This window comes from Tiliqua scincoides, chromosome 4, assembly GCF_035046505.1.
Source record: "Tiliqua scincoides isolate rTilSci1 chromosome 4, rTilSci1.hap2, whole genome shotgun sequence".
In the NCBI taxonomy this organism is placed as follows: domain Eukaryota; kingdom Metazoa; phylum Chordata; class Lepidosauria; order Squamata; family Scincidae; genus Tiliqua; species Tiliqua scincoides.
The window spans coordinates 206,154,386-206,179,695 of NC_089824.1; the positions used below are offsets into that span (position 1 = coordinate 206,154,386).

General features: G+C 42.2%; 1 protein-coding gene across 10 annotated transcripts in view; it reads right to left on the reverse strand.

Moving 5' to 3' along the window:
- Positions 1-145: 145 nt before the first annotated feature.
- The window catches only part of ADNP (activity dependent neuroprotector homeobox), a 42,207-nt gene continuing 17,042 nt past the window's right edge, over positions 146-25,310 (reverse strand). For 2 of the 10 annotated variants that reach the window (XM_066625753.1, XM_066625754.1), the window contains exons 2-7: positions 17,217-17,485; positions 15,895-16,090; positions 8,242-8,357; positions 6,494-6,586; positions 5,160-5,243; positions 146-4,318 (exon numbers count right to left, since the gene is read on the reverse strand). In XM_066625753.1, the coding sequence (XP_066481850.1) occupies positions 1,187-4,318; positions 5,160-5,243; positions 6,494-6,586; positions 8,242-8,357; positions 15,895-15,916 (3,447 nt within the window). In that variant the 5' untranslated portion in view covers positions 15,917-16,090; positions 17,217-17,485 and the 3' untranslated portion in view covers positions 146-1,186. The remainder of the gene's footprint in view (positions 4,319-5,159; positions 5,244-6,493; positions 6,587-8,241; positions 8,358-15,894; positions 16,091-17,216; positions 17,486-25,310) is intronic. The other 8 variants (XM_066625761.1, XM_066625752.1, XM_066625755.1 and 5 more) reach the window with 7 other exon arrangements.

Sequence of the window (25,310 nt, forward strand, 5' to 3'; positions counted from 1 at the left end):
TTTGCTCACAAGATTTGCTCACCACAAGCATCCAAAATCACCCGGAGTTTGTTCTTTCAACAAAAACCAGCATAATGTACATCTTGAGAAACAGGAATGCAGACCTTATAATAAAGCAAATTTTTACATTAAGCACAATACAGCAATTTATTTAGATGCTTAAATGAATACAAAGGGGAAATAAAGATCACAAAATTATCCATACTACAACAATGTGTCATATATTAGATGGTATAAATGAATACAACACCATGTTGGTGTTAACTAAAGATAAAACTAAATATCCGAAAATGCAGCACTCATTTCCGTATGCTGCTTTAACACAGTACACTTTTATACAGATCTAAAAGGTGTCAAAATTAGTAGCTGCAAACGTCTCTTGCATGTGATTTTTTTTTTTAGCTTAAAAGATTTCAGAAAGTGGCTCTGAAATACATAGTCATCAGTTGTAATGTCAAGGATATTCAAGAACAAGAAAATTCTATAATACAATAGAGTCCAGATATACTTTATGTTGCTGGCCTCTGTTTTGAGATTGTACAAGGTTATGTGCAAAAACTAAGTCTGTCAAAAGTCATACTATAGCAGTTTCAAGCTTTTGCTAGGTAAACTAGATACAGCATTTATTACACAGCAGGGCAACACTAAAAAAAAAGAACCAAATCTATGATGGGTACACAAGAACAATAGCATAAGCATCACTTGAATAGGTCTAAAAGACTGTACAAATATACATTTCAACTATTCAGAATGATACATGAAAAAACAATTTTCCCAGAGTCTACTATACACATTGAACTGGTAGCTCATATGTTGGCCCTATACCTACCATGTGGAAAAGGGTAATGTTTAAAAAGACAAACAGCTGAACATATACAGAGTGAAATAAGTGTCGAAAATGCTGATAAAATAAACCTTTGCTTTTCTTCAGTGAGCAACTGGGGCCACCAGCATATCCGTTTTCACATTGTTACTGTGCTCATCACAGCAGATGTTCTCATGCGAGATTCGCCAACAGCATTTGAAATAAGAACTGGAATTGGTGTGGCCACCTCACAGCCACGAGCCAGAAGACCTTGCACTCAAAAGGCAGTACCAGTTACAATGAACTTGAGCAGTCATTCTGAAATGAAAGTGTTTAGTCAGTTGTCAAGTGGAGGATACTGAGGCTATGGAGTTGAACAGCTCATGCTTGCTGGCTACTCAGCTCTACCCCAGTTAAGCTGCTATGCATTGATTCTGTAACCCCATCAGTCACACTGTCAAACTGATCTCCATCCTCACTGTCAATTGTGCTATTTTGCCACTCCATTTGCTGACTTGACAAGCTCTCTCCAATTTCTGTTGCATTTTTCCATTGTGACTGGTCCTTAGACCAAAACTCATCTACTTTTCCATAGGAACTATTCTTCCACTTTGACTGTTCTTCATCACTCTCAGAAGCAATAGCTTTACTTTCTACAACTGGTTTGCTATTACTAGCATCTTCACTTTGGGATGATTCATCTGTCCAAGTTTCTGGTTTCACTTCAGATGTATTATCTTCAAAGTCAGATGCTTGCTGAGAACCAGGTCCACTTTCAGACGGTGACGCTTCATCTTTCCATTCAATTGCATCTCCTTGGTCGCCTTCACTGTCTGAGCCATCAGCTACCAGCTTTATTGGTTCTTCTGCAGGGCAAGTCTCTTTGTATTTTGGGTCTCCTTCTTTTTGGTCTGTTTTTGGTGGAGACTCCAGGATGTTTTCTTCAGGTGTCTCCTTGGATATGCTTTCATCTGGGTTCTCATTTAAGCTATTAACAGGGGTTTTATGACCAGAGTTAGAAACAGAATCAGCAAACGGACTATTGCTTTCATTGAACTCTTCGTCTATATTCTCAAAACTGTCTGAGGAACTTTCATTATCTTTATCTAGGTTGATTTTTTTATCAACAGTTTTGCTAGCATTGACTCTAGAATTCTCTTCATCGTGGTTTTCAAACAGCCACTCTGCATCAAAATCCATCTCATGTTTAACCTTATTTAATTCCTTCATGTTGAATCCTAGCAGGACACCCAACTTATACCTTTCACAATCTCGAACGCATTTCTTCCTTTTGTTGCTAAAGTGTGAAGCAATGTCAGATTTCCACAGCCAAAGACTAGCAGCTAATTTTTCAATTTCCCTCCGACTGGGATATGGTTGCTTGTTGAAATACTTTGTGAGAAATGTTTTCCTGGCTTCGTAAGAATCGTCTTCATGACCCTTTGGATCCAAAGCCAGAACTACAGGTTCTTCAGGTTTCTCCTCAAAGACAGAAGGAGAGTCATCGTCATCCATTTTTCTCTTCTTCAGCAGAGAGAATTCCATGTGTTCATAAGTACGTTTGACAGGTCCTGCACCCGGAGACTGATTTAGCCGAGAAGGAACATTAGATTTGTCTTGACCGTTTTGAGTCTTCCCCACCCCCCTACAGTGGACAAGGTGCAGCGTTATAGTTGAGGCTGTCATATTACTGGTGTACACTCCAAGGCAATGAATACATTTATACGTAAGCTTTTTCTCTACTGGATGAACTGTTTGAATAACCTGATGTCTTTCCCGTAAGTGATGTGCCAGTGCGTCTGAGATGGGTCCTTTCAGGATTGAAAAGCACAGAGGGCAGAGTGTTTTCCCCACATCTTTTTTGTAGGGCACTGCAGCTTGAGGAGAACTTTTTATGGGTACATCTGCCTTCTCTTGAATTTTTGGCTGTGGTTTCGGAGGAACTGGGGGAGTATTTTGAGCATGGTAAGCTACAGATTCAGCAGGGGCATCTCTCAAATTGTATGTGGTTACAAGTAAATGAATGTTGGTGTGACTACCTTGCTGCAACGTCAAATCAAATGTTAAAGTGGAATCAGTTTTAGGTCCCATTTCTTCATCAACGTGAACCATTCGCATATGAGCAGCCATCTTTTCAACATCATTGAAAGTTGAGCGGCAGTAAGGACAAGACAGACCATGGATTAACATATGATTAAGTAAGGTGTCAGTAGGCAAGTAGCGATTACAATATAGACATTTGCTAGTGAAATTGTGTATTTTCATTATGTAGTTAGCTACTGCAGGCACCTTTTCAGCCTTGTGCTCTTTCTCAAAATGAACACTGTACACATTTTCTGGGAACAACTCATTACAGATTGTACAAATTTTCCATTTCTGAGTTGATGATGTATTGACAGGAGAGGCACCTGCAGCACCCGCTCCAAGCGGTTTGGGTGTGGACTGGCCTAATACTCTGGATGCTGCTTGAGACTGAGCTAACGATGTGGATTTCAAAGATCCTGATGAAAGCGAAGATGAGTTGGCAGACTGAAGAGAGTACCTTGCTGAAACCTGTGATCTTGGTTCTGTTCCAAGGGGGTATGGTCTCCCATTTCCACTTGCAGAAAACTGCTTCATTGATTGAGACTGCTGGGATAAGGAAACTGGGGAGCTACCAGTTAAGCTTAACCTTCCTCCTGTATGACTAACATAACTTGGTGGTACTGATTTAACTCCATAGTTGTTCTGCTGTAAGTGAACGCTGGACATCATATTCACTCCTCCAGAATTTAACGTAGGCTTTGGTATATTCAGTCGATTCATCATTTGCTGCGATGGAAGAGACCGGACGTTTCCAGGGGACAGGGAACTCATCCTCTGAGGAAGTCCCATAGGCTTCTTATCCTGTGGTTTTGGAGCAATTAGCATCAAAGGTTTGGATCTTGGGACCACCACGTTAGTGTGCCCTATCATTGCTGTTACCTGATATCCGATACGCTCATGGTCTTCAATAACATGCTGCACTAAAGCTTCATACGACTTCGGCATAAAAAGGCATCGTTTGCAGTGAATCATACCCTCCTCTCGGGTACTGGAACTTAGGGATACTGCCCCATTGAGTGACTTTTCACTTGCCTTTGCTATATAAGGTGCAGCAACATGCTGAAAATGTTCCCTGTAAATGTGCTTTCTAACTATTTCATAGAGAGGATCTCGGTAAGTGCACTTCTTACAGTAATAAACAGCTTGTTCTACACTGTCAGCCTGCTTAGGTTTAAGGCTATCATGCTTGTTTTTATCTTTAAAAGTGCTGATGCCTCCACTTGGTGTATTGGCATTTGGAGCATGAAATATTTTAATGTGCGTTTCCAAAGTTTTTTTGTCTGCATTGAAAGTACAGTACGGACAATTAAGAAGAATTCTGTTTTCAAAGTCTTCGCTATGAACATTCCGGAAGTGACTTTTGTAGGCTGAAAAGAACTTCGAGGAAAATGGGCATGCACTGCAGCAAAAGGGTTTTGTCCGATAGTCCTTAAAAGCAAAAACAAAAAAAATTAAGTGTCACAAAGATTCCATGTAACAGGCTAATGTTTTTCTAAGTATCTTGGCCCAATGAATGACAGTTCAATAAAACTGATCTGAGGTTATCATCCATACACCGTATTTTGGGGGGGGGGGGCTGGAAGAATTAAGGAAAATTGATAGTTCTATCACATTAGCAAAGCAAACATTATTCAAATAGTTCCTTTTTGCTCTCACTGGCTTCTTAAAGGTGACCTTATTGGTTGTAATGTTTCATGGCAATGTGCAACAGGAAATTTCACAGGGAAGCATTTTCAAATGTTTCAATTCCCAGTTTTCACTCATGCCATTAGAGGTCAATGCTCTTGCAGACCCCAGCCAGCAGCTGTTAGTTGCCAAATCAAACCAATGGGCTTAAAGAATGATACACAAAATATGGTGCAATGGCTTCACACATACATTAAAAATTATATAGAAAGGACTTACCTCATGCCCTCATGTTTAAATTACACATCTGTGCACTAAGCTCAGATGTGCAAAAAATAGAAGTAACTGCCTCTTCTCTCACTTTAACATCTCTCAAAATGTATCATGGACTAGGTTGGTATGTTAGCAACGACCCATTCCTCAGTCACTACAGAATCATACTGTCAGGTCATGCCTGTTTCACTGCTACTGCTGAAAAGCACATTACACAATTCTGCTATATCCTCAAAGCCAGTGACACTTCACAATAATTTTGAGATTATATATTAAAAGAGTTACAAATGTTGTAGCTATGAAATTTGAGCAAAGGTCAAAAAGTCTTAAAGGCCCAGGAAATTAGTTCTTCCTCCCTCAAACTACAAACCATGTTTTGGAGCTGTGTGTCTGCTTTAGATTTCTGTCCTCGCAACTTTGCACGTTCAATCCTGTTGTCATGATGCAGCAGTTTCTGAAGTTGGAAAAATGACCGTAACTAATAGTTTGCCAATTCAGATGTCACGCCAAACTATAGTTCACACAAGGCAAGGTTTGCAAACTCACTTTCAGTTTGTTCGCAATTCACAAACAACAATCTGTTGATCCAGGCATCACACTATCATATTTAAGCTTCCTTAAACAGGACTAAGGGTCCAATCCTAACCAACTTTCCACAGCTGATGCAGCCGCAATGCAGCCCCAAGGAAAGGGAACAGGTGTTCCCTTGCCTTGAAGAGATCTCTGGGACTGCCCCACAATAGGGTGCAGCGCACGCCCTGTTGATATGGCTGCATCAGTGCAGGAAAGTTAGCCAGGACTGGCCCCAAATGTGATATTTTTCCCGAGCACCACGGCCTTATCTATATTACGCACTCATTTCCACTGTACTGAACAGGATCAAGTGTCCTGGGTTGCCTCATGAGTGTACAAGAATAAGGATGTGTAAAAGCTAGACTTTTCTGTAAAGCAAGCTAAAAAGGCACCTCAAAATTGCTGCTTATGCTAGTTTTTTTTCAACAAGTTGAACCACCTGGTTTGAACTACTAAGTTGCCTATTTTACTGGTGCCACATAACACCATAAAACAAAGAATTATCTCCCTGAAGATTACAATCGTCTCTTTCTTTACCCCTTCTTCAAACTCTAAAACAATAGTTCCCAAATGTCTGGGCTTCACAACCCACCTCGAGGTCCACAAGCCCACCAGTGGCTGCCGGGTCTCAGGGCTACCAGGCATTTTAGGGTGCAACATGGAGTTGAGTGCACCTTCTTGAGTGCACCTGTGCATGACTTGCATCATACTGTTATCATGTGGGGTGTCCTCAAACTGTGGGTTGAGACCCGATTTTGGTTGATTGCAGGCCTGTCATGACCAGGAAGCTGCTGGACAGTCTGGGACATGGTGCAATGCAATCAATAATGAGAGTCGCGTGTGCCAGGGTGACCAGAAAGGGACTGCACTGTCCATTATGATGCCTGCGACAGGCTGCAAACCACCAAAAATTAGGTCATGATCCTAAACACTGCTCTAATATTAAGGCTGCAATCTTATGTAAGTGGTCTGTGAATAAATCTCATTAACAGTGGGATCGTCAGTAAATCATTGGGATTTACTACAGAGTAAACAGAGGGACAGTATATCGGTTAACACTGATGGCAAACATTCAGTCTCAGAATTAATAATTTCAGATTCAAGGAACATTTATGCGACATTACTACGAACCTGATTTTTTGTAAGTGAAGGGTCCCATAATCCAACATCTTCCCATGTAGTGTTTTTCAGATAGAAATCATTAGGTTCAAACTGTTTAAAATCCTGCAAAAGGTAGAAAGAATTGGCAAAAGCATAAATACATACTATACCCACAATTCATTTCTGAGATTTTTAAAGTTTCTAGAGCAACAAAGAATTAGATGTCGAATTACAAACAGGCAGTGCCCTGTGGAATAGAAAAATACATGCTGATTTTTATTAGGATCCAATCGGAATCAGGCACATTGATTGTAGTGGAAGAAATATACTTAACTTGTATACTGAAAGGTGGGGCTTAAAAAGTGGTTTGTGAAAACTGTCTCTACTCCAGAATTCAGAACAGGGGGGAGGGGTTCTGTGCTTCCTTGACCACCCTTCTTCTGTGGCTGGAAGTTCCTCAAAGCCCAACCTGTCTGCCCAGTAACCAGCGCATGGCAAGCCAAATACACATGCAAAAGGCTCTCCACCTCTTACACCCTGCCAACCACCAAAGTGACATCTTGGCTGCCATAACTGCACTACTTCCTGTCCTTGCCAGACACTGCTGATCCAAGGCATGCTTCATTTCCTTGCCTGTCTTCTACGGCCTCACCATGGGCTGAAGCATCACAGGATCTGATGGGGAGCCCTGAGAATGGTTATTTTTTATCCCACAAACTCTGGCATGAACAACAGAATCTACCATTGTATTTTCAGATAGGGCAGGAGGTCTGGTCTAGAGGGTAGAGCCTCTGTTTGCCTGAAGATAACATCCGCAGGTTGCCAGTTTGAGGCCACCGGCACCGTGCAACCTTGAAGCAGCTGACAAAGCTCAGCCGAGTTATTCCATCTGCTCTGAGCGTGGGAGGATGGAGGCCAGAATGCAATACCGGATCAGAAAGAAACAACTGAATGTTGTGGTTCTTGAAAGATAGAACCTTCTTTCAATTGTAAAAATCCCTACGGGGATTTAAATAGCCTGCCTATGTAAACCGCCTTGAATAAAGTCTGAGGAGAAATCTGAGGACCAAGAAAGGCGGTATATAAATACCTGTATTATTATTATTATTTTCAAATGCAGAAATCTTCATAGCAAGAGTAGAAACAGCTTGATGTAGTATTTTATCAGAACAGAATATTAAGTTTTATAAGTGTCATCTAGGACACACAGTCTAAACGACAAATCTTATGAATCTAGAAACAGACCCATTATTTTCATAATCACACTTTTCTGTGTTAGTTCACCAATTTACCCATGCCAATGGCTATCTGCTCATGCTGGAAAAGTTAAAGTGCAGCATGAATTCTCCATGCAAGGGTAAATTTGACACAATTCCTTTCTCTGAAGAGAAAGGGAACATGGTGCATACTTGGTCCCCACACATCTGTGCCTTTGTATGAAGTGCTCATCCTGTTTTACAGCATGAATAGCAGCAGAGGATGCAGTTATTAACTCCACCACAATAGGAAGAGAATCATTTGGTAAGGTATGTTTGAACCACCCCACAAAAATAAGTTATCTCTTCAAATGCAAGTCACTGACCTTCAAATTTATGATGGACTTTAGGGAAAAATGAATTATGAGAGATCAGTCAAGACCCAAATAATTCTGTTCTAACTAACCCTAGTCCAATTCTGTTCTCCTGACGCCCCCACACACCAGCTAAAAAAATATACCAAAAATTAAGCCATTTGATTCAACCCACTTTTTCAACAGTGGAAAAAAAAATCGTACTTACTTCTATATGCTCTTTACAGTATTCCAAACCAATATCACTTAATATCTTTTTCACAGTTTTCCGGGCTTTTCTTAAACTGCCAAGGTTGTTGACAGGAAGTTGGAACATAGTTTCTACTGGGAGAAAAATAGAAAATAAAATCACCAACAATGAACCAACGAACAAGCAAATCACTGAAAATAGTGTTTCAAAGTTCTTTATTTAGTAACAGGTAAGGTCTGACATTCCATTTATTTTTTTGATTTGGATCTCTCATTTATTTATCAGACTAAGCAGCTTCATAACTGAAAGAAACTAGGGTTTTCAGCCTGTTTTGTTTTTAAAAGGTTAACCAGGAAGCATACACAAGAATGGGGAACACTGCAGCCAGATGAGGTCTGCAACACACCCCTCCTCACAGCAAATCTCTTTAGATACTCTTATGAGGTGGTACAGTGCTCATGCAAAGGCTGTACTACTTCAAATTCCACCTACAGCAATTGGGGAAGGTTTTCAATTAAAATGATTGCAAATTCACATTGGACACATTAATGTAGAAACAAATACACTGAAATTACATTTTTAATTACAGTTTATAAAACACATTTAGGAACACTGCAAAAAATAAAAAAGCTCAAAAGTACCTATCCTTGCTGATGTCCCACCACCTTAAGTTCTATCAATCGTAACAATTGCTCTGGCTTGTTTCAGAGTCTCAATTACTTACATCAGCATTCTGAAGTATTTACAACTAAAACATTGTCTTAATGTTAAATTTGGTCTTCATGCCTCAGTGGCATCTACAGTTCCATGTATATATTTTCATAAAACTACTCACTTTTTGTGGCAGGAGGAACCATCACCCCCCCCACAAGCACATTCTGAAATGTGCATCTGCCCCTCTCTCACATGTTCTGCACAGAGATTCCCTTACTGCTCTAAGCATATCCTGCAAAAGCTGAGCTGGAGGGAAAGAGAAACTACCCTTCCCTTCAGAAACTATTTGGGGGGATGGAAAGCAAGAATGATTGTCTCCAGGTAATGGAACAAAGGTGGAAGCAGTAGCAAGACCAGATGCTTTTGCTTTATTCGTATTTGACCCTATTTGGATTCCACCAGCTCCTTTATGATTTGGGTGCCAAGACAGGTATAACACAAAGTAAAGAGAATGGGTAAAATATGTCTTTATAGAAGGCCAAAACTAGCTGAGCAACAAAAAACAAATATGTAGGTATGTACAGGTCCGACCTGTACAGGTTATCAGCGAGCGTTCCATTCCAGGACCCCCTTCAGATATGTGAATTTGTGCCATTTCCGGTTTGACGAGCAAACTGGAAGCAGCTTTCTGAGGCCTCTGGCCTGGCCCTCAAAAGGTCTGCTGGAGGCTGTAGAAAGCTGCTTTCGATTTCCTCATCAAACTGAAGTGGCTTCCCCTGGTATCCACAGCATCTGCGGTAAGTCAAAGTCATTGGAAGTACCACTGGATGTAACAAGTGATGATGTCAGCACCAGTTACTTCTGGATTGAGAGGCCAGATACAATGCAACAAACACCAGTAAGAGGCTCAGGGCAGATGGAAATGCTCACTGAAGCATGCAAAAAGCACACGCAGCAGTTCTGCCTGCCAAGCCAATCCTCCTACTGCTTGTTCGTCATGTTGTATTGCTGATTTCACTGCCAGGTGGGGGGGGGGGCACATGTACCACTGGATACCACTTCAAGTTCCGCTTATAGTATAAGTACCACTAGTCAAGAAACACTGATCTAAAAGTGTTATCATGACCATCTGGGCTCAATACATTAGGAGTAACAAGGTCATAAGGATTGTTGGACCATGCAAAAGTGACCAGACCAGGTTCATTTTGGATACAATGAAGGTTTTCACCAAAGGGCAAAGGGTTCCTATTCTCCAAAGGTACATTTGCCACGAGATGCTACATTTGTGACAGTATCTGGTTATTAGAATGTGTAGAAGAATTAGTCCTATGAGTAGAGGTGTTTGTTTCTGGTGAGTAAGATAGGATAACAGTCCAAGTCTTACTGAACCCAAAGAGCTTATTGCATAAAATAACACAGTTTTCGAACACTTCAATGTTCGAAAACTGTGTCCTCCTTAATTCTGCATTAAGAGGAACACATTGCACGTCCTCAGTGACAAAGGAACCAAATATGCTCAGAAGCACTTTCAGTATGCTTCCATTGGCTAGCAGAAATCAGTCACTGTTTACCAAGATTGAGGATCCCTATCCAAATATACAGCAACTGCTAAAGCTGAAAGAGACCTTCCAGACACACAGGATGCACATAGAAGCAGTAATAGCATCTATATTGGAGCAGCCTTCAGTGGTCCTTATTACTATGCGAAAAACAGAATATTTGACCAATTATCATCAATACCCATAATGCATTTTCAATATTACAGTTTACCACTTACCACAGTTTGGTGGCTTATAAATACTGTAAGCAAAGTTTGTAGTACTTAAGGGTGTGAATTTCAATTTCATACTGAAGCATTCCTCTCCTGATCATAATTATAACTGAATGAGTACAAGTGAAGGAAAATCTATACCCTTAGAAACATGTGCAATCTATGTAGAAATTATATACCTAAAGATTATTCATAATCCTTTCTTTGACAATATAAATTTTAAACATTTGAACAAGAGCTCCCAAACTTTCAGCTGTCAGGCCCTATCACTCAGTTTTGCTTTTAAGGCGGGATGGAATGAGAGAAGATGTAGGCTGCAACGTCCTAACTGCAAGAGCTGTCTGATGCTAGAACAGCCTGCTTTGTGCAGCTTTGGGCTCTCCACTGGAGGCTTTTGAGCAGAGGCTGGATGGCCATTTGTCAGGAATGCTGTAGTTGCCTGCACTGAGCAGTGGGTTGGTCTAGATGACCTCTAAACTCATCCAACCCTATTATTCTGTGATTTTGTAATGATGTACTATTGTAAAACAGTCAGCCAACATGATGCATCTTAACACCATATCACTTGATTGCAATATATTGTATACAGTTAATAGTTCATCACATCTAGAATATAATCCATGAAATAATCTCCCAGCAAATACAGGCGGGCCCCCGTACCTGCGGAACTGGTATCACCAGATCCAGTTATCCATGGATCACCCCCCACATGTGCCCTCCTGTGCACCCATTAATGTGGTGGAAAGGTTTACCAGAGCAAAGTGTTTCTTGCTTTTACAGGTTGCTGCAAGCATTCAAGCTTATAGCGACAGCATAGGTAGGCTGCCGGCAGTATGAATGTTTGAAAAAACTAGATAAATGATAAAAAGAAGCAGTATGGGCAGGTAGGGGGGTGCGCAATCAGGGTTCCCCTGTATCCATGGTTGCCATATGGAGGGGGGGAAGAGCCTGGAATAGGGCCAGCCTGTATTCCATACACTAAAAGGTCAGTATTTGTAGACACAACATTCAAAAAATTTAGGAGATGCAGATAAATTTATCACAGAAACAAAGAGTTGTATGTCTTGTGTGTGTGTGGCTACATTTCTAAATAAGCCATCTCTAAATCCAAGTTGGTTACCTCATATTCAGAATTCCAGATTTTAGAATGCTTCAAGAAGTGTTCCAGAAGCTTTTAGCGCATTGACATTAAACAAAACTTTCTACTGTTTTGCATGGCAGTGGAAGCCAACCGGCATAGCTCAATGCATGCTGGACCACTACCCAGCCAAAATCCGGATGTTTTTAGCATAGGGACACATTTTCTTTTACTTTAAAAACTATTTCGCGTGCTAGCGGGAGCCAGCCAGCATAGCACAATGCATGCTGGGGTGCTAAACAGCTAGGTAGCCAGGTGGGCACAGAAGGTGATGCAGAACCAAGTGGGCAACTCCAGAGGTCTTGAAGGGGTGAGCCGGGGGGGGGGGGCTCACTCACACCAGACAGCCCATTGTGGACTGCACCAACACTGCCTGCAAGAAGCATGTTGCCATCCCCAAAATACAAATATCTCATATGTACAGATATTATAAAATCTAGAACATTCCAAAATCCTGAACACTTCTAGTCCCAAGTAATCCAGACAAGGGATACCCAACCTGTATTGCATTTTCATTTTATGCTAATAGCTGGTGATCAAAGATTGTACTTACAAGCAAGTAGCAGGTATTTAGTGGCAGGCTGCAAACACTAGGCCAACTGTACCAACAGGATAAGCTGACTTCAAACTTCAAGCCAAGAGTAAGTGCCTCCTCTGAGAAGCAGCTTCTCTCAAACCAGTTTACTCTGCAGTAGTATTGTATGCATAACTTTGTCCCCATGCTATTAAGATGCTTTCTCCAATCAGAGAAGTTAGTAGAATGTACTACATGCTTGCAAGTAGGAGCAGAGTTCTTGTTACCTCACAAGACTCTTTTCGAGACCCTACTTGTAGCTGTTAGTCTCTGTAAAGCAACCTCATGGAAGGGCAGGTGGCAAGAGAAGGAAATTTCTGATACCCAAAAGTTTTTCGCAAACAGTAATACCACCATGCATTTTACAGTAAACACTGTCAAATACTGAAGATTTAGTTCTGTGCACAAATAAATGAAGTGTGACTCAATCTGAACTTCAAGACGCACAACAGGACACATTTCTTACTGTACTACAACTGAAAACAAATTTGAGACAATTTGTGCCAATAATAAAACTACAAATCTGAACTGGCCATGGAACACACAAAGTTGTATCAAAAATAAAGCAAGCAGTTGTCCACCACAAAAGCGCCTAACCAATTTCAATAATTCTTCTCCTTGCAGATGCTCTCCACATCCCATTCCTTGAGGAGAGTACCTTGACACTTGTGAGAGGCTATGGGGATGATGCAGGAACTGCTCTGCAATGGAGGGGGTAGAAAATTCCCACTGCCCTAGTGGACTTGCACAACTCTGGTTATAACACAATGGGCATATCATATTATTACAGCTGAGGTACAGTAACCATGTCATGAGATAACACCACAGATACTTATTAGAATTGTTTCCAAAAGAATCAACAAATCCATAGCGGAATTTTCTTCAAATGACCTTAAGCACAAGCATTTTGTGATTTCAAAAAACAAAGAGCAGTGGCCTGCATGATCCAAAGCAGCATACCATTGACAACACAACACAAATGCATCATCAGTATTAAGGGCATATCAATTAAAAAATCGCTAACAAGAGTATATTCCAAAAGTCCAAGACACAATAAGAATGCCACACAAATGCACTATCCGTGGAGAACTCATAGGCTATATCCAAAACACTTTATATGTTCACAGAAGCATCTCTTTGCGTGCAAGGAAGAAGGTTTTTGCCAATCTTCCCTTCCCTCTCCAGTCCCGAGTATCTGTTTTAGAGATGGGAAACCCTAAGAAGCAGATATGCAGAGGGCTACAGAGGGAAGGGGAGACTAGTGAGAATCACCCTCCTTCCTTTGCAAACAGTGGTTTCAGGGTGGCTCATTTTCAAACATTTTGGAAGCTCCTCCCTGTTGTGCAGACAGGGGCACATGATCCTTGTTCTTCCAATGAGGGGCCCTTCTGGGTTCCTTATCCCTTCACTCCAAGATCCCATTTGCTGGGAGTAAAGGGTTGGAAACAGTGGGGGGGCTTGGCTACAGGGTCACTCTCCACCTGGTCTTCTGGAGGCAGCTCCCCTCTGGCCCTGGGATGGAGTGGCAAAGCTGGGGCTTCCCAGTCAGCAGTTGGCCCATAGCACTTTGGCACATAACTGCTTTGGAGCAGTGGGACTGCACGACTGAAGATGGTGCTGCACACATGCTGGGAACCCCTCCTCGGTTTCCAAGGTGTGGTGGTGGTGAGGCATGCATCTCCTGCCATGGGGGGGGGGCAGATGAGCACAATGGAGGCTGCCGACTCCAGCTTGATGGTCTTCCCCATCGTACTGCTATGGTATCAGGGGAAAGAGGGTGTTGGACAATAATAGTAACTAGGTGTTTATATACCGCCTTTCTGGTCATCAGATTACTCCTCTGACATTATTCAAGGCGGTTTACATAGGCAGGCATTTCTATATCCCTCAAGGGGATTTTTACAATCATAGAGGTTCTCTCTTTCAAGAACCAACAACATTTCAGAATGGATCTTCCTGGTTTGGTCTCACTTCTGGCCTCCAAGCTCTCCCACGCAGGCTGACAATTGAGGCCTAGTGCCTAAACTTTAGCACACAAGGCAAGGTCAGCCTGGGGAGTCTGGAAGAACACTTCCAGGAACGGGATCATCAAACCCTGTCTGCACAAGGGAGGTGTTTCCTACATGCTCAAAACTGGAGAAAATGCATTTTTCAAGGGACAAGGATTCAGATTATGGAGTGCAGATTTATAAGATTATGAAGGACGTTAAGGTGACAAATTACTTTCAGTCTCTCAAGGACTAGAGCTTGGATATATTGAAAGCTAAGATAGCATGCTGGCCTAGCTGAAACTTCAATCTAATCTAGCAAGGCAACTCTTGACACATCAATAGTCTGGCTGACCCCATAGACTTACATCAGATGAAAGTCCATTTGAGAAAAAAAGCTTATGCACAAAATGCAGTAAGCTTAAGTAATACAGGAATCACAGACTGAGTTTTCCAATTTCTTATTCAGCTAGAATATCATGTTATTCTAGACTGGCAAAACTGTAACCTGCAAAGCACTAATCTGAATATGTACCATCATTAGGACCAAATGAATCATCCTTAGGAACAAATAAGCTAACAAGTAGGCATGTCCTTCTTGCTGATGAAGACAATTTTAGTCCTGTAACTTAGAAGTTCCTTTTCTGCTACAATTCCTGAATCTTATGACTTCTTATAGGAAGAACCATTAATGCCTGCAGTGGTGAATCAGAATTAGGACACTTATCTGCTATCAACAGAGATCTAATATCTGACATTTTGAAAGGGTGCCCAGCTGAAAGGAGGATGTTATCAATGTTGGAGGAAAATGCCTGGAAACAAGACCCATTTCATCCAAAGAGAAACTGATCAAATTAGAACTGTTTTAACAAGCTATACTGATGTTGCTTTCTCCATCCAGTCAAGTGGTATGAATGGGCAAAGGGGGGGAAATCCAAGTGAGAAAACTTACCAGTGCCTGTCAATGCCAAGAGATCTGATGGAAAAGGGTGTGTGTGTGTGCACATTTTCAGTCGATAAAGCCAACTGTCTGAACTAAAGCTTTCTTGCTACTCATTCTCCCTAAAGAGCACTTCCATTTCTTATTTTCAAAACCTAGCTATTTATCGTGAAACTATTTTCAACCAAGTATCTTGACATACTGTACAAATCAATTTATTTTGGGTGTAATCTGGTTCCTCATGAAGTTCTAGCATGAAGTTCACCCATGAAATGTACAGCTGGACCTTGGTATCTGGGGGAAACCTGTTCCCAGACCCACCCACCTCTGTAGATAAACCCACACATGGCCTCTGCAGGCCTCAGTAAACCTTCCAGAAGCAACTGAAGAACATCTTCATGTCTGGGAGATCAGGTGAGTCAAATCTGCGGGTTCAGACCTGTGGGTAAAGAGGGCCCACCTGTATACTCAACACTCTTATGAACATTGTTAATTTCAATGTGTTTAGCAATTCCTTTGCAGCTGCCCCTGTAGTAGATAGGTTGAGAGTAAAGCTTCCGTTTAAAGGACAAACTAGATGTACAAAAGTCTGAAGCACAGTAATACCTCCTTTAACGCGGGGATCCATTCCTGGAAAGTCAGAAGCACTATAGAAGATGGCACTGGAAAAAAACAGGATCTTATTGGTCCAGCGTTACCCAGAATGCACTGCTCCCATTGGCTATGATGATTCTCAACCAACCCAGGATGAACAGCAGTGTAGAAACCAGCATTACAGGTGACAGTATTACTGGAGATATTACTGCAAATTGGAATACAAATATCAAATCGCTTCTTAAAATCCACCTTTCCTATGAAGGCTTTGATACCAAACCCTAGCCCCTATTCCATACTGTAAGTTTTTAGTACATGAAACAAAAATATTGCATATGCTTCAATATGAAGAGATTTAGGACAGGGATCCGTCTTTTAACTCCATGTAAGGTACCATGTACATTGATGGTGCTATACCTCTGATTTTTGTTTAGCATGCAGCAATGATTACATTCTGACTCTGATTTGTGAGTTGCCAATTCTGCATATAGAAAGACTATAGTAAGCTCAAAATGGGTTGTAAATTAATGATGCATTAAAAACATCCCTTTGAGATTATCAGTATATTTAGAATTTGGATATAATGAGATATGCTGACCTCTTCAATCTTTCAGAACTTTCAATAGTTAGATGCGTTTGTTTTTGGTGAGTAAGGGACAAATTCTATCCAATTTTCCAGTGCCAGTGCAGCTGCGCCAATGGGGCATACACTGCTTCCTGTGTTGGGAAGGCAGTCACAAAGGCCTCCTCAAGGTATGGGCAGATTCGTACCCTTACCTCGGAGATGCGTTGCAGCTGCACCAGTGCTGGAAAGTTGGATAGGATTGGGCCCTAAAACAGGATTACAGCCAAAGTTTTACCAAACACAATGTATTTACTTCTGAGTAAAATAATAACACCATCTCTATCTAGTCCATAGCTCATAGTCTATCTTGTCCATTTATAACATGTCCTTGATTATTGTGCTTGAAAAGTCAAACACATTCTTCATCTTAATTTCTAGTATCTTCAAATGAATCAGTGATGAATTCAGCAAAAAATGCCTCCAATAAAAGTTTTGGAAGTTAAGCATGACTACCAATCACATACATGGGGCACAACCATTCTAAGGACTGTGCCAAGACATCCCCACAGAAAGCATAACTGGCTTTACTCCCTATCAATCAGACAAATAGCTTTCACATTATAGTACTCATAACCTGATTTCTGGGTGTGTGTTGGGAAGTGGGGCAGAAAAGGTTATGTTACGTCCAATGCGACCCATGTAGAGAGAATCATACCACTCAATTTATAGCGTTCTATACATTAACAGGGGTTCACAAATGTTGACTTACCTGAGTAGTCAGGTCAAAAATATGCAACTGCCAGGGTCCTGCCCCTCAGCACAATCATATGCATGACTACTCAGAAGTAAGTCCCTCTGTGTTGAATGGAACTTACTCCCAGGTAAGTGTACATAAGACTGCTGCCTGAGCTCAGGACAATGTCCTAGTCCCTTCCAGTTCCAAGTTCCAGCTCTTGGGGAGCCTTGGTCATCCAGCACCAGAAAAGTCAATCCTCCAAAGCTCAGCAGGGAGGATCCCACCTCCTCCCCAGCTCCAACCTAGAGAGAGAGAGACTCACTTTCACAATGGCAAACAAAAATGTGGAATCCTGGTCAACACCTAATTGATATGTTCACAATCTGATTCAATATTTTTTTTCTGCAAGAAAATTTCTGATATAAAATGAAACACTTGTACCTATTTTCAATCAAAACTAGGTATAACAAACCGTTTATCATGTACAGCAGTGGTTCTTGAACTTTTCCGGCTCGCACCTCCCCTGATCCTTGTAGCCATTGGCCACGGCTCCCCATTACAATACCTCACCTCAGTTACCCCCAAAATGGGGATGAAGGTGTTATAATTATACACTAGAAACAAGGCTGCCAGCACTCTGAGGCTGCAATCCTAACCACACTTACTCGAGAATAAGACCCATTGAACAAAATAGGACTTACTTCTGAGTAGACCTGGTTAGGCTTGTGCCCTGAGTTTGTTAGCAGCACACCTGGAGGGTTTTGGAAAGGGAGGGGGGAAGTTATGAATTTGCAGGAGGGGAAGTCCTTGTTTTGTGTTTATCTGCTAATTGCAAACTGATGCAAACTGATACCTAGAGACTGTTTGGCTGGAATCCTAACCCCATTTTCCTGGGAGTAAGTCCCATTGAACACAATAGGACTTACTTCTGAGTAGACCTAGCTAGGATTGTGCCTTTTGTCTTACAATAGCAGCCAATAGAGTACCCCCCCCCCCAAAAGGAGGCTGGAGGAAAAATGGATGGCTGAAAAGGAATGGGGATTTTTTTTATTTTTAATCAATTTTTGGAGACAAAGCCATCAGGAGTGGCTTTTTTTGTTTTTTGAAGGGGGAGGAAAAAGAAAAAGGTGAAGATCCTGGGTTAAGCTGACAGACTCCACGCCTATGTAGGTCTACTCAGAAGTAAGCCCCATTTGAGTCAATGGGGCTTACTCCCAGGAAAGTGTGAAAAGGATTGCAGCCACACCCAGCAAGATTACAACTCACCCCAAAGTAGATGGGGGCTGCTCACACACACACCCCCAACATGAAGATGCCACCCCTGTTCCCCTCAGGCAAGACAGAGGTGATGCAGGCTGGGGCATTTGGACACCCCGCCACTAGGAGCAGGCTGGTTCCTTCCTTCCCAAGCAGCCTTGACCAATCCCAGGATGCCCAGGGCAAGGGACACACTGGGAAATGTAGTACTTGGGGCAAGGTTGCACATGGAGAGAGCTCCATGATGAGATGCGGCACCTCTGCCTGCCTGCCCAGCCAGCCTTCTCTCCCACCTCCCCCCCACCATGTTTCACATGCCCTCCCAGCCTCACACTGCCCCACCCACCTCGTTCACAGCTGCAGAAAAGCAGCAAGTTTGAAGGCAGCAGTGCAGCTGAGCAGAGCAGAACAGCCCAGCCCCTCTCCTTGAGATGCCTGGCGATGCCCCTGGAGGCTAATCCTGCCACCCTAGGGAGGCGGGACGCAGATTGAATACCTCAGATGTACAGATATAAATGATGTGCCAAGTTAAAAGGACAGAACATGGAAGTTTCCAAAAAAGAAAACTGCACTTTAAAAAATTGAGTGAACTCAAAAGAAAAAAAAACAAGGTAAATACATGTTGCTTTGTTTGAAGCTTCTATAGCTAGTGGCTGCAAAGAGGAAATGAGTCCTAAGCTGCTGAAGCAGTGGCAAGGAAGTTAGGAATGTTTCAACTATTCCAACTGCCGAGGAGGAGTTTAAAAAAAATGCCAGCACACAAAGCCTGGAAATAGATAAAGCTGTTAAGATAGACAGCTAACTTGAGCAGAGATTCTGTGGTGGAGCAGCATCTAGGCCACACAGCAAACTATGCTTTATCCACCAATCGTGGGTTCCCATTCAGTTCATATGTAAAACCTTAGTCTGTAAACAATCAGGTTCAAGTAGTTCTCATAGTCATTTGTTTTCCAAAAGAAATCATGTGTAGAAATCCCAGAAATTTTTCTTCACCCAGAAAACATAGCAAAGCTCAAATGACCCACATTCGATCACTAGATTCACAGGAAAGTATGACAAGCATATAAAAAATAGACACAAGTAGTACATGATTTACAAGGAAACACTACAAGATACACACACTGGAGGGGCTTTTTTCCTTCAGGTCTGTTAGTAGGAAAACAGGAAACTGCTGGACTGAATAACATAAAAAGACGAGAGAGGTTTGTGAGTGGAGTGAACAATGGAAAATAGCATGAATGAGGTGTGTGGCTGTGGACAAAAGTGATGTGCGAGCAGTTGACTGTAAATCAGGGGTGCCCAACCCCCGGCCGGCGGGCCACTTGTGGCCCGCTGCGGGTCCCCATCCAGCCCCAAGGAGTCCCCCCACCTCCAATGGGCACCCGGCCCTCATCCCAGCCCGCGCTGGCCCACTATGTGAGCTCCGCACCTTGCTTTCCCTGGCTGCCGCTGAGCTCAGTGGCAGCGAAGGAAAGACGAGCCCTGCCGGCGTGCAGGGCCTTTTATAGTGGGAAGGTAACGAGAGACTTGCAGGTCTTGCATTACTTCCCTGCTAGTCTCTTCTTCCTTGCCCATGGGCTGGGCTCAGTTCCGTTTGGCTCAGCTCGGCTCCCCTCCCGCAGGGGAGAGACAGCGAGACAGAGATCACGAGGGAGGGGAGCCCAGCCCAGCTCGCAGCACGTCTCCCTCCCGAGGGAGGGAGGGCTGGTTGGCTGGCCAGCCGGCCAGCCGCAGCACATGGGCAGGCAGGTAGGCATGCAGCTGGGCAAGCAGGCAGGCAGCCCAAGCAAATGAAGGAGGGAGGGCGAGGGGGCAGGTGGGTATGTGAAAGTGTGGAGATCCCCCCTCCATTTGTGTGTGTGTGTGTGTGTGTGTGTGTGTGTGTGTGAGAATGTGATCATAAACTGGCATGAAGATCCCCCCCTTCTTAGGATGAATGTGATCATAAACTGGATTGAATTTATTCATTCATTTTCCATCTCTAATATATTCATTTATGTAAAATTATTCAAATTTGAAATGTAAATTAATTTTTTTTCCTGCCCCTGACACAGTGTCAGAGAGATGTTGTGGCCTCCTGCCAAAAGCTTTGAGCACCCCTGCTGTAAATGAACAGAATGTGTACATGAGTGGACTGAGGAAAAATGGACACCAAGGAGATACACATCTGTAGTTTTTTACAGGCCTTCCCTTTTATTTATTCCTGTGCAGAACCCATCCCTTTTACAGAAGAGAAACTGAAACTGAACTTCATCCAAGTTCAATTCAGTTCATCCAAGGTTGTAAGACACCTGTGTTAGACAGTTGTGCTTGGAGGGGAGGATCTGGACCTGATCACTGGTAAACAGGGTACATTACCACAGAAGGCTTCTAATTATAATATGCGAGTAAGCCATTGATCAACTCTTAGTGTTAAAATGTGCTTATTGAACTACATAAAGCACTAAATGTGAGAATCAATGCTGCAAATTCTTGGTAGTATCCCAAGTATCTAGAGGTGCTTGTTCTAGAGAGCAGTGTTTCCCAACCTGGGGGTTGAACTCCATAGGGAAGGCATACGGGTTTTTGGTTGTGACTCCTGCCTCCTTAAGGAGGGTAGTGACCTGACTGGGGACAAACAGAAGCTGTTAGTACACCACTTCCAGGTTTCACTGGCACCACCGCAGCTGAGAGTAAAAGGAGTCTTTTTACTTGCATTTGGAAGTGGTGGCAGTGACATCTGGAAGTGCTGTACTAACAGCACCTAACAGGTCCCCACTTGCTTCACTAACCTCCTTAAGGGGGCAGCATCCTAATCAAAGGTTGGGAATCACTGCTCTGGAGAAAGAAAAACTGGATACTAACCTTTGTATTGTGTTCTAGCTTTCTGTACTATCTGTAATTTAGATCACTCTTAATACGTATTCAGAAGCAAATTCTTATCTATTGGTATCAGGCATTTTGCTTGTATTACTACAATGAATATACATATAGTAATGAGACAAATGTCGCTGCCTGTAAAAATGAATCAATTTCAACAAAAACACTGCCAAAATAATGACCAGTTATTTTCATAGTAATGGTTTGGGGTTTTAAGGAAATAATAAAAATTATCCACATAGCCAAAAGTTAAAATAAGATAAACAGCAGCAACCAGATCACAGCTAAACTCATTCAATCAAAGATTGGTTGGACTGGTCCCACCTATAATCTTACCTGGATTAGTTTATAACAGTACTTCACACAATCAGCATAGCATGGTGAGTAAAGTTATTTGGGCCCTATATCTCTTAATAAACATCAATATATTATAGCAAGAAAAGAAGAACTATAAAAGAAGGAAAAGTTTAATTAAGGTGAATCATTTATACTCTGAGAAATATAACTGAAGAGGTAATGAGTACAGCACAGACTGCTGTGGTAGACCCAATATCAAAATCAGGAGCCAAATGTATTCTATTTCATGAGCACATAATCTTCAAGAAATTCCCTTGTAAGATTACAAATCTCTTCTGCTCACACAGGAGAGGGAATATGAAATTTCTGCTGATTCCCACCTACATGTTTCATCACATACAGTTAAAGAGCCCCCTTGGGGAGGGTGACACAAGAGGTTGCAACAAAAAGGTGGGAGTCCTACTGTGAGTGGGATCCTCAAGAGTTCTCAGGAAATAGTTAACTGAATCAAGCTGAAAAACAAAAACATGGAGCCCCTTAAGTGGCTCACGCTTTAGCCTTCACAAGACTGAATATTAGTAGTTACATCAAGGCTGCAATTACTCATTAGCTCTTCAGTTATGATATTTCTCAAGAGTATAATGTTTCATCTTGCACAAAATCCATATATTGCTGAAGAATAAAAACAAATGTTAGACACTCTATATCAGGGGTCTCCAAACCCCAGCCTGGGGGCCAGATGCGGGCCGCAGCAAGCCTCTTTCCGGCCCACAGCCAACCTCTTGTCCCCTGAAAGCCCACTCAACTGAACATGACCAGAACTGTGTTCTGATTATGTCTGGAGGGTGTTCTGAGGGCCAGGGAGGTTGAATGAATAAGCCCATTCATTCATTTATTCACTCATCTAAGTTCCATCTCTAATTTATTTATTTAAATTTTATATTTAAATTGTTTTTCCAGCCCTCCACACCACGCCAGATATTTGATGTGGCCCTCTGGCCAAAAAGTTTGGAGACCCCTGCTCTCTATATGATGAAAACTCTACACTTCAGAGGGTTTTAGCTTTTACCCCAGCAACAATGTAATTCAATATATTTTGCAAACTCAACACAAGTGACAGCTGGTAACCCAGACAATTTCAAACCAAGTAGCCTGAAAACTACTTTGCTTTGGTATTGGAACTACACATCATCCCTGAACATCTTAAAACTGAAACACAAAACAGAGCTCCTTTGTTCCAGCGTCTTCAACATGGAAATTATCTACCTGGAAGTATTGACAAGGCTAAAATAATAAAAATACTCAGAACAACAACTCAGGACTCAAAGGCACACTGGCATAAGTCATAGATTTGGGAGCAGCAGCCCTCTAACTCCCTCCCCCGGAATGCTTGGCTGGCCCCAACTCCCAATTTTCAACTGGAAAGTAACACTTTGCTGTTCTATTAGGCCTGATATTGATCTTTTTTCAATCTGTCACTTGGTTTAGGGGGTATGGTCTAGAGCAGGGGCGCTCACACTTTTTTGGCTCGAGAGCTACTTTGAAACCCAGCAAGGCCCGGAGATCTACCAGAGTTTTTTTTTACAATGTTTGCGCCATCATAACATAACATTTATGTGTACAATGTATGTTGGTGTACCTTGAGCCCCACTGAGTATAACAGGACTTACTCCTGAGTAGACATGCCTAGGATTAGGCTGTGAGGCTGCAATCCTAGCCACACTTACCTGGGAGTAAGCCCCATTGAGTACAATGGGCCTTACTCCCGGTGTTTCCTCCCAGAGGCACCTGAAGGGGGGGGTCGGCACTCCGCAATCTACTCATTTTGCCTCGCGATCTACCGGCAGATCGCGATCCACCTATTGAGCACCCCTGGTCTAGAGGGTAGAGCCTCCATTAGCCCGAAGATATCAGAAGACTGCCAGTTCAAGGACACCGGCAGCTCCCTGAAGGGCTGAGAATGGCGAGACCTTGAAGCAGCTGACAAAGCCCAGCTGAGTGATTCCACCTGCTCTTGGTGTAAGCAAGAAGCATCTTGGCTGCCCTCCATGTGAGAGACGGAGCTGCTTGTCAGCCTGCGTGGGAGAAATGGAGGCCAGAAGTGAGACCAAACCAGGAAGATCCATTCTGAAATGCTGTTGGTTCCTGAGAGAGAGAACCTTTATGATTGTAAAAATCCCCTTGAGGGATTTAGAAATGCTTGCCTATGTAAACCTCCTTGAATAAAGTCAGAGAAGTAATATGATGACTTGAAAGACGGTATATAAATACCTAGTTGTTGTTTTTTATTGTAGTATTTTATATTGATTTTCATATACTGTTGTGAGTCACCTTGGTAGTCCCTTTTTGGGTTCAGAGAGTATCATAAATTAGTTTAAATAAAAAATATGAATAAGGTCATCCAAGTCCAACTACCTGCTGCAAAACAGGCCCTGCAAAACATACCTGCAAAATTTATATACAAATTTACCAGGTATATACATATACATCTGGCTTGTGGCTACATCCAGTTATGGAAAAGGCTTCAGGAGACAACCTCGAGACAAAATCCGGAGCCGGAGTCCCTGAGGCAGTTCGCGACTGTATACAGTCATGCTCTGGCAACTCCTGCAACGCCGCTGGAACCAACCGTATTGGCTTCTGCCTTTCCATTGGATAATTTCAGTGACATGGAGAGGGAGGATTTGCTGCATGGGTAACAGTCTATCCTCCATATCTACTTTACCCAGGCTTCGCGCACTGGAGAGGACACTCTGTTCCAGAACCACCACTCAGAGCGCGATACCATAGTCTTCCGAGACTGAAGGATGCCAACTGATATACAAATTTATACAAATTAGAACATAGCCTACAACTGTACACTGAAAAAAGTTTCCTAGAAAAAGGTTCTTGTTTTTATTTGATTTATAATCTGCAACTGAACTCAAAATTGGGGTTCTCAAGGAAGACATCAGTATTAAAAACCACAGATTATATATTAACTTTAAAAAATGATAAATTAAAACCATCAGCAATATCTTAGCAGCAATAAGACTACTATTGTACAAGACAAACTAACCACATCACACTTTGAGATTTAAAAAAAGTTTAAAGTCAGCCTTTAATCTTAGCCTATCTACAAGAGCCAAGTTTTTTGTTTCATTAAACTTCAAGTGATGATGAATTTTATAAATACAGGGTGGCAACACAAAACAACTGGCAATACAGGCAGACTAGAGGCGTGCGCCGCTTAACAACTGCTTGCATAATGACAGATCGCATATATGACGGAGGTCAAAGCACAATAAAGATGCTCTTAATGAGGCAATCCCATCTCCTGCAAAATCCCGTCTCCTCCTCCTGTAGCCTGCAAAAGAGTGTCTGTTTACACAACAGAAAGGCTCCTAATGCAAAGAAGAGGCAATCTATCTCCAGTAGCCTGTGTAGCCAGCTAGTGTCCAGTAGGGAGTGTCTGCTTACACAACAAAGGCAATAGATTGGACTGAATGTTCACTTAAAATGACCTAATCACATAACAATGGGGATCAGAGAATCTATCCCCTAAGTGGCGCACACCTTTACTGGAAGCAAAGCTCATATCACTGACCACACCTTCTCCCTCATGGTACTACTATGGTGCTACCACCACTGTGAGCCTGTATGAAACAGGGAAGCATCCTTTCAATTTCAGGGAAACATGCTTTGCTAATTAATTCATTTTATAAACTTTTTTGA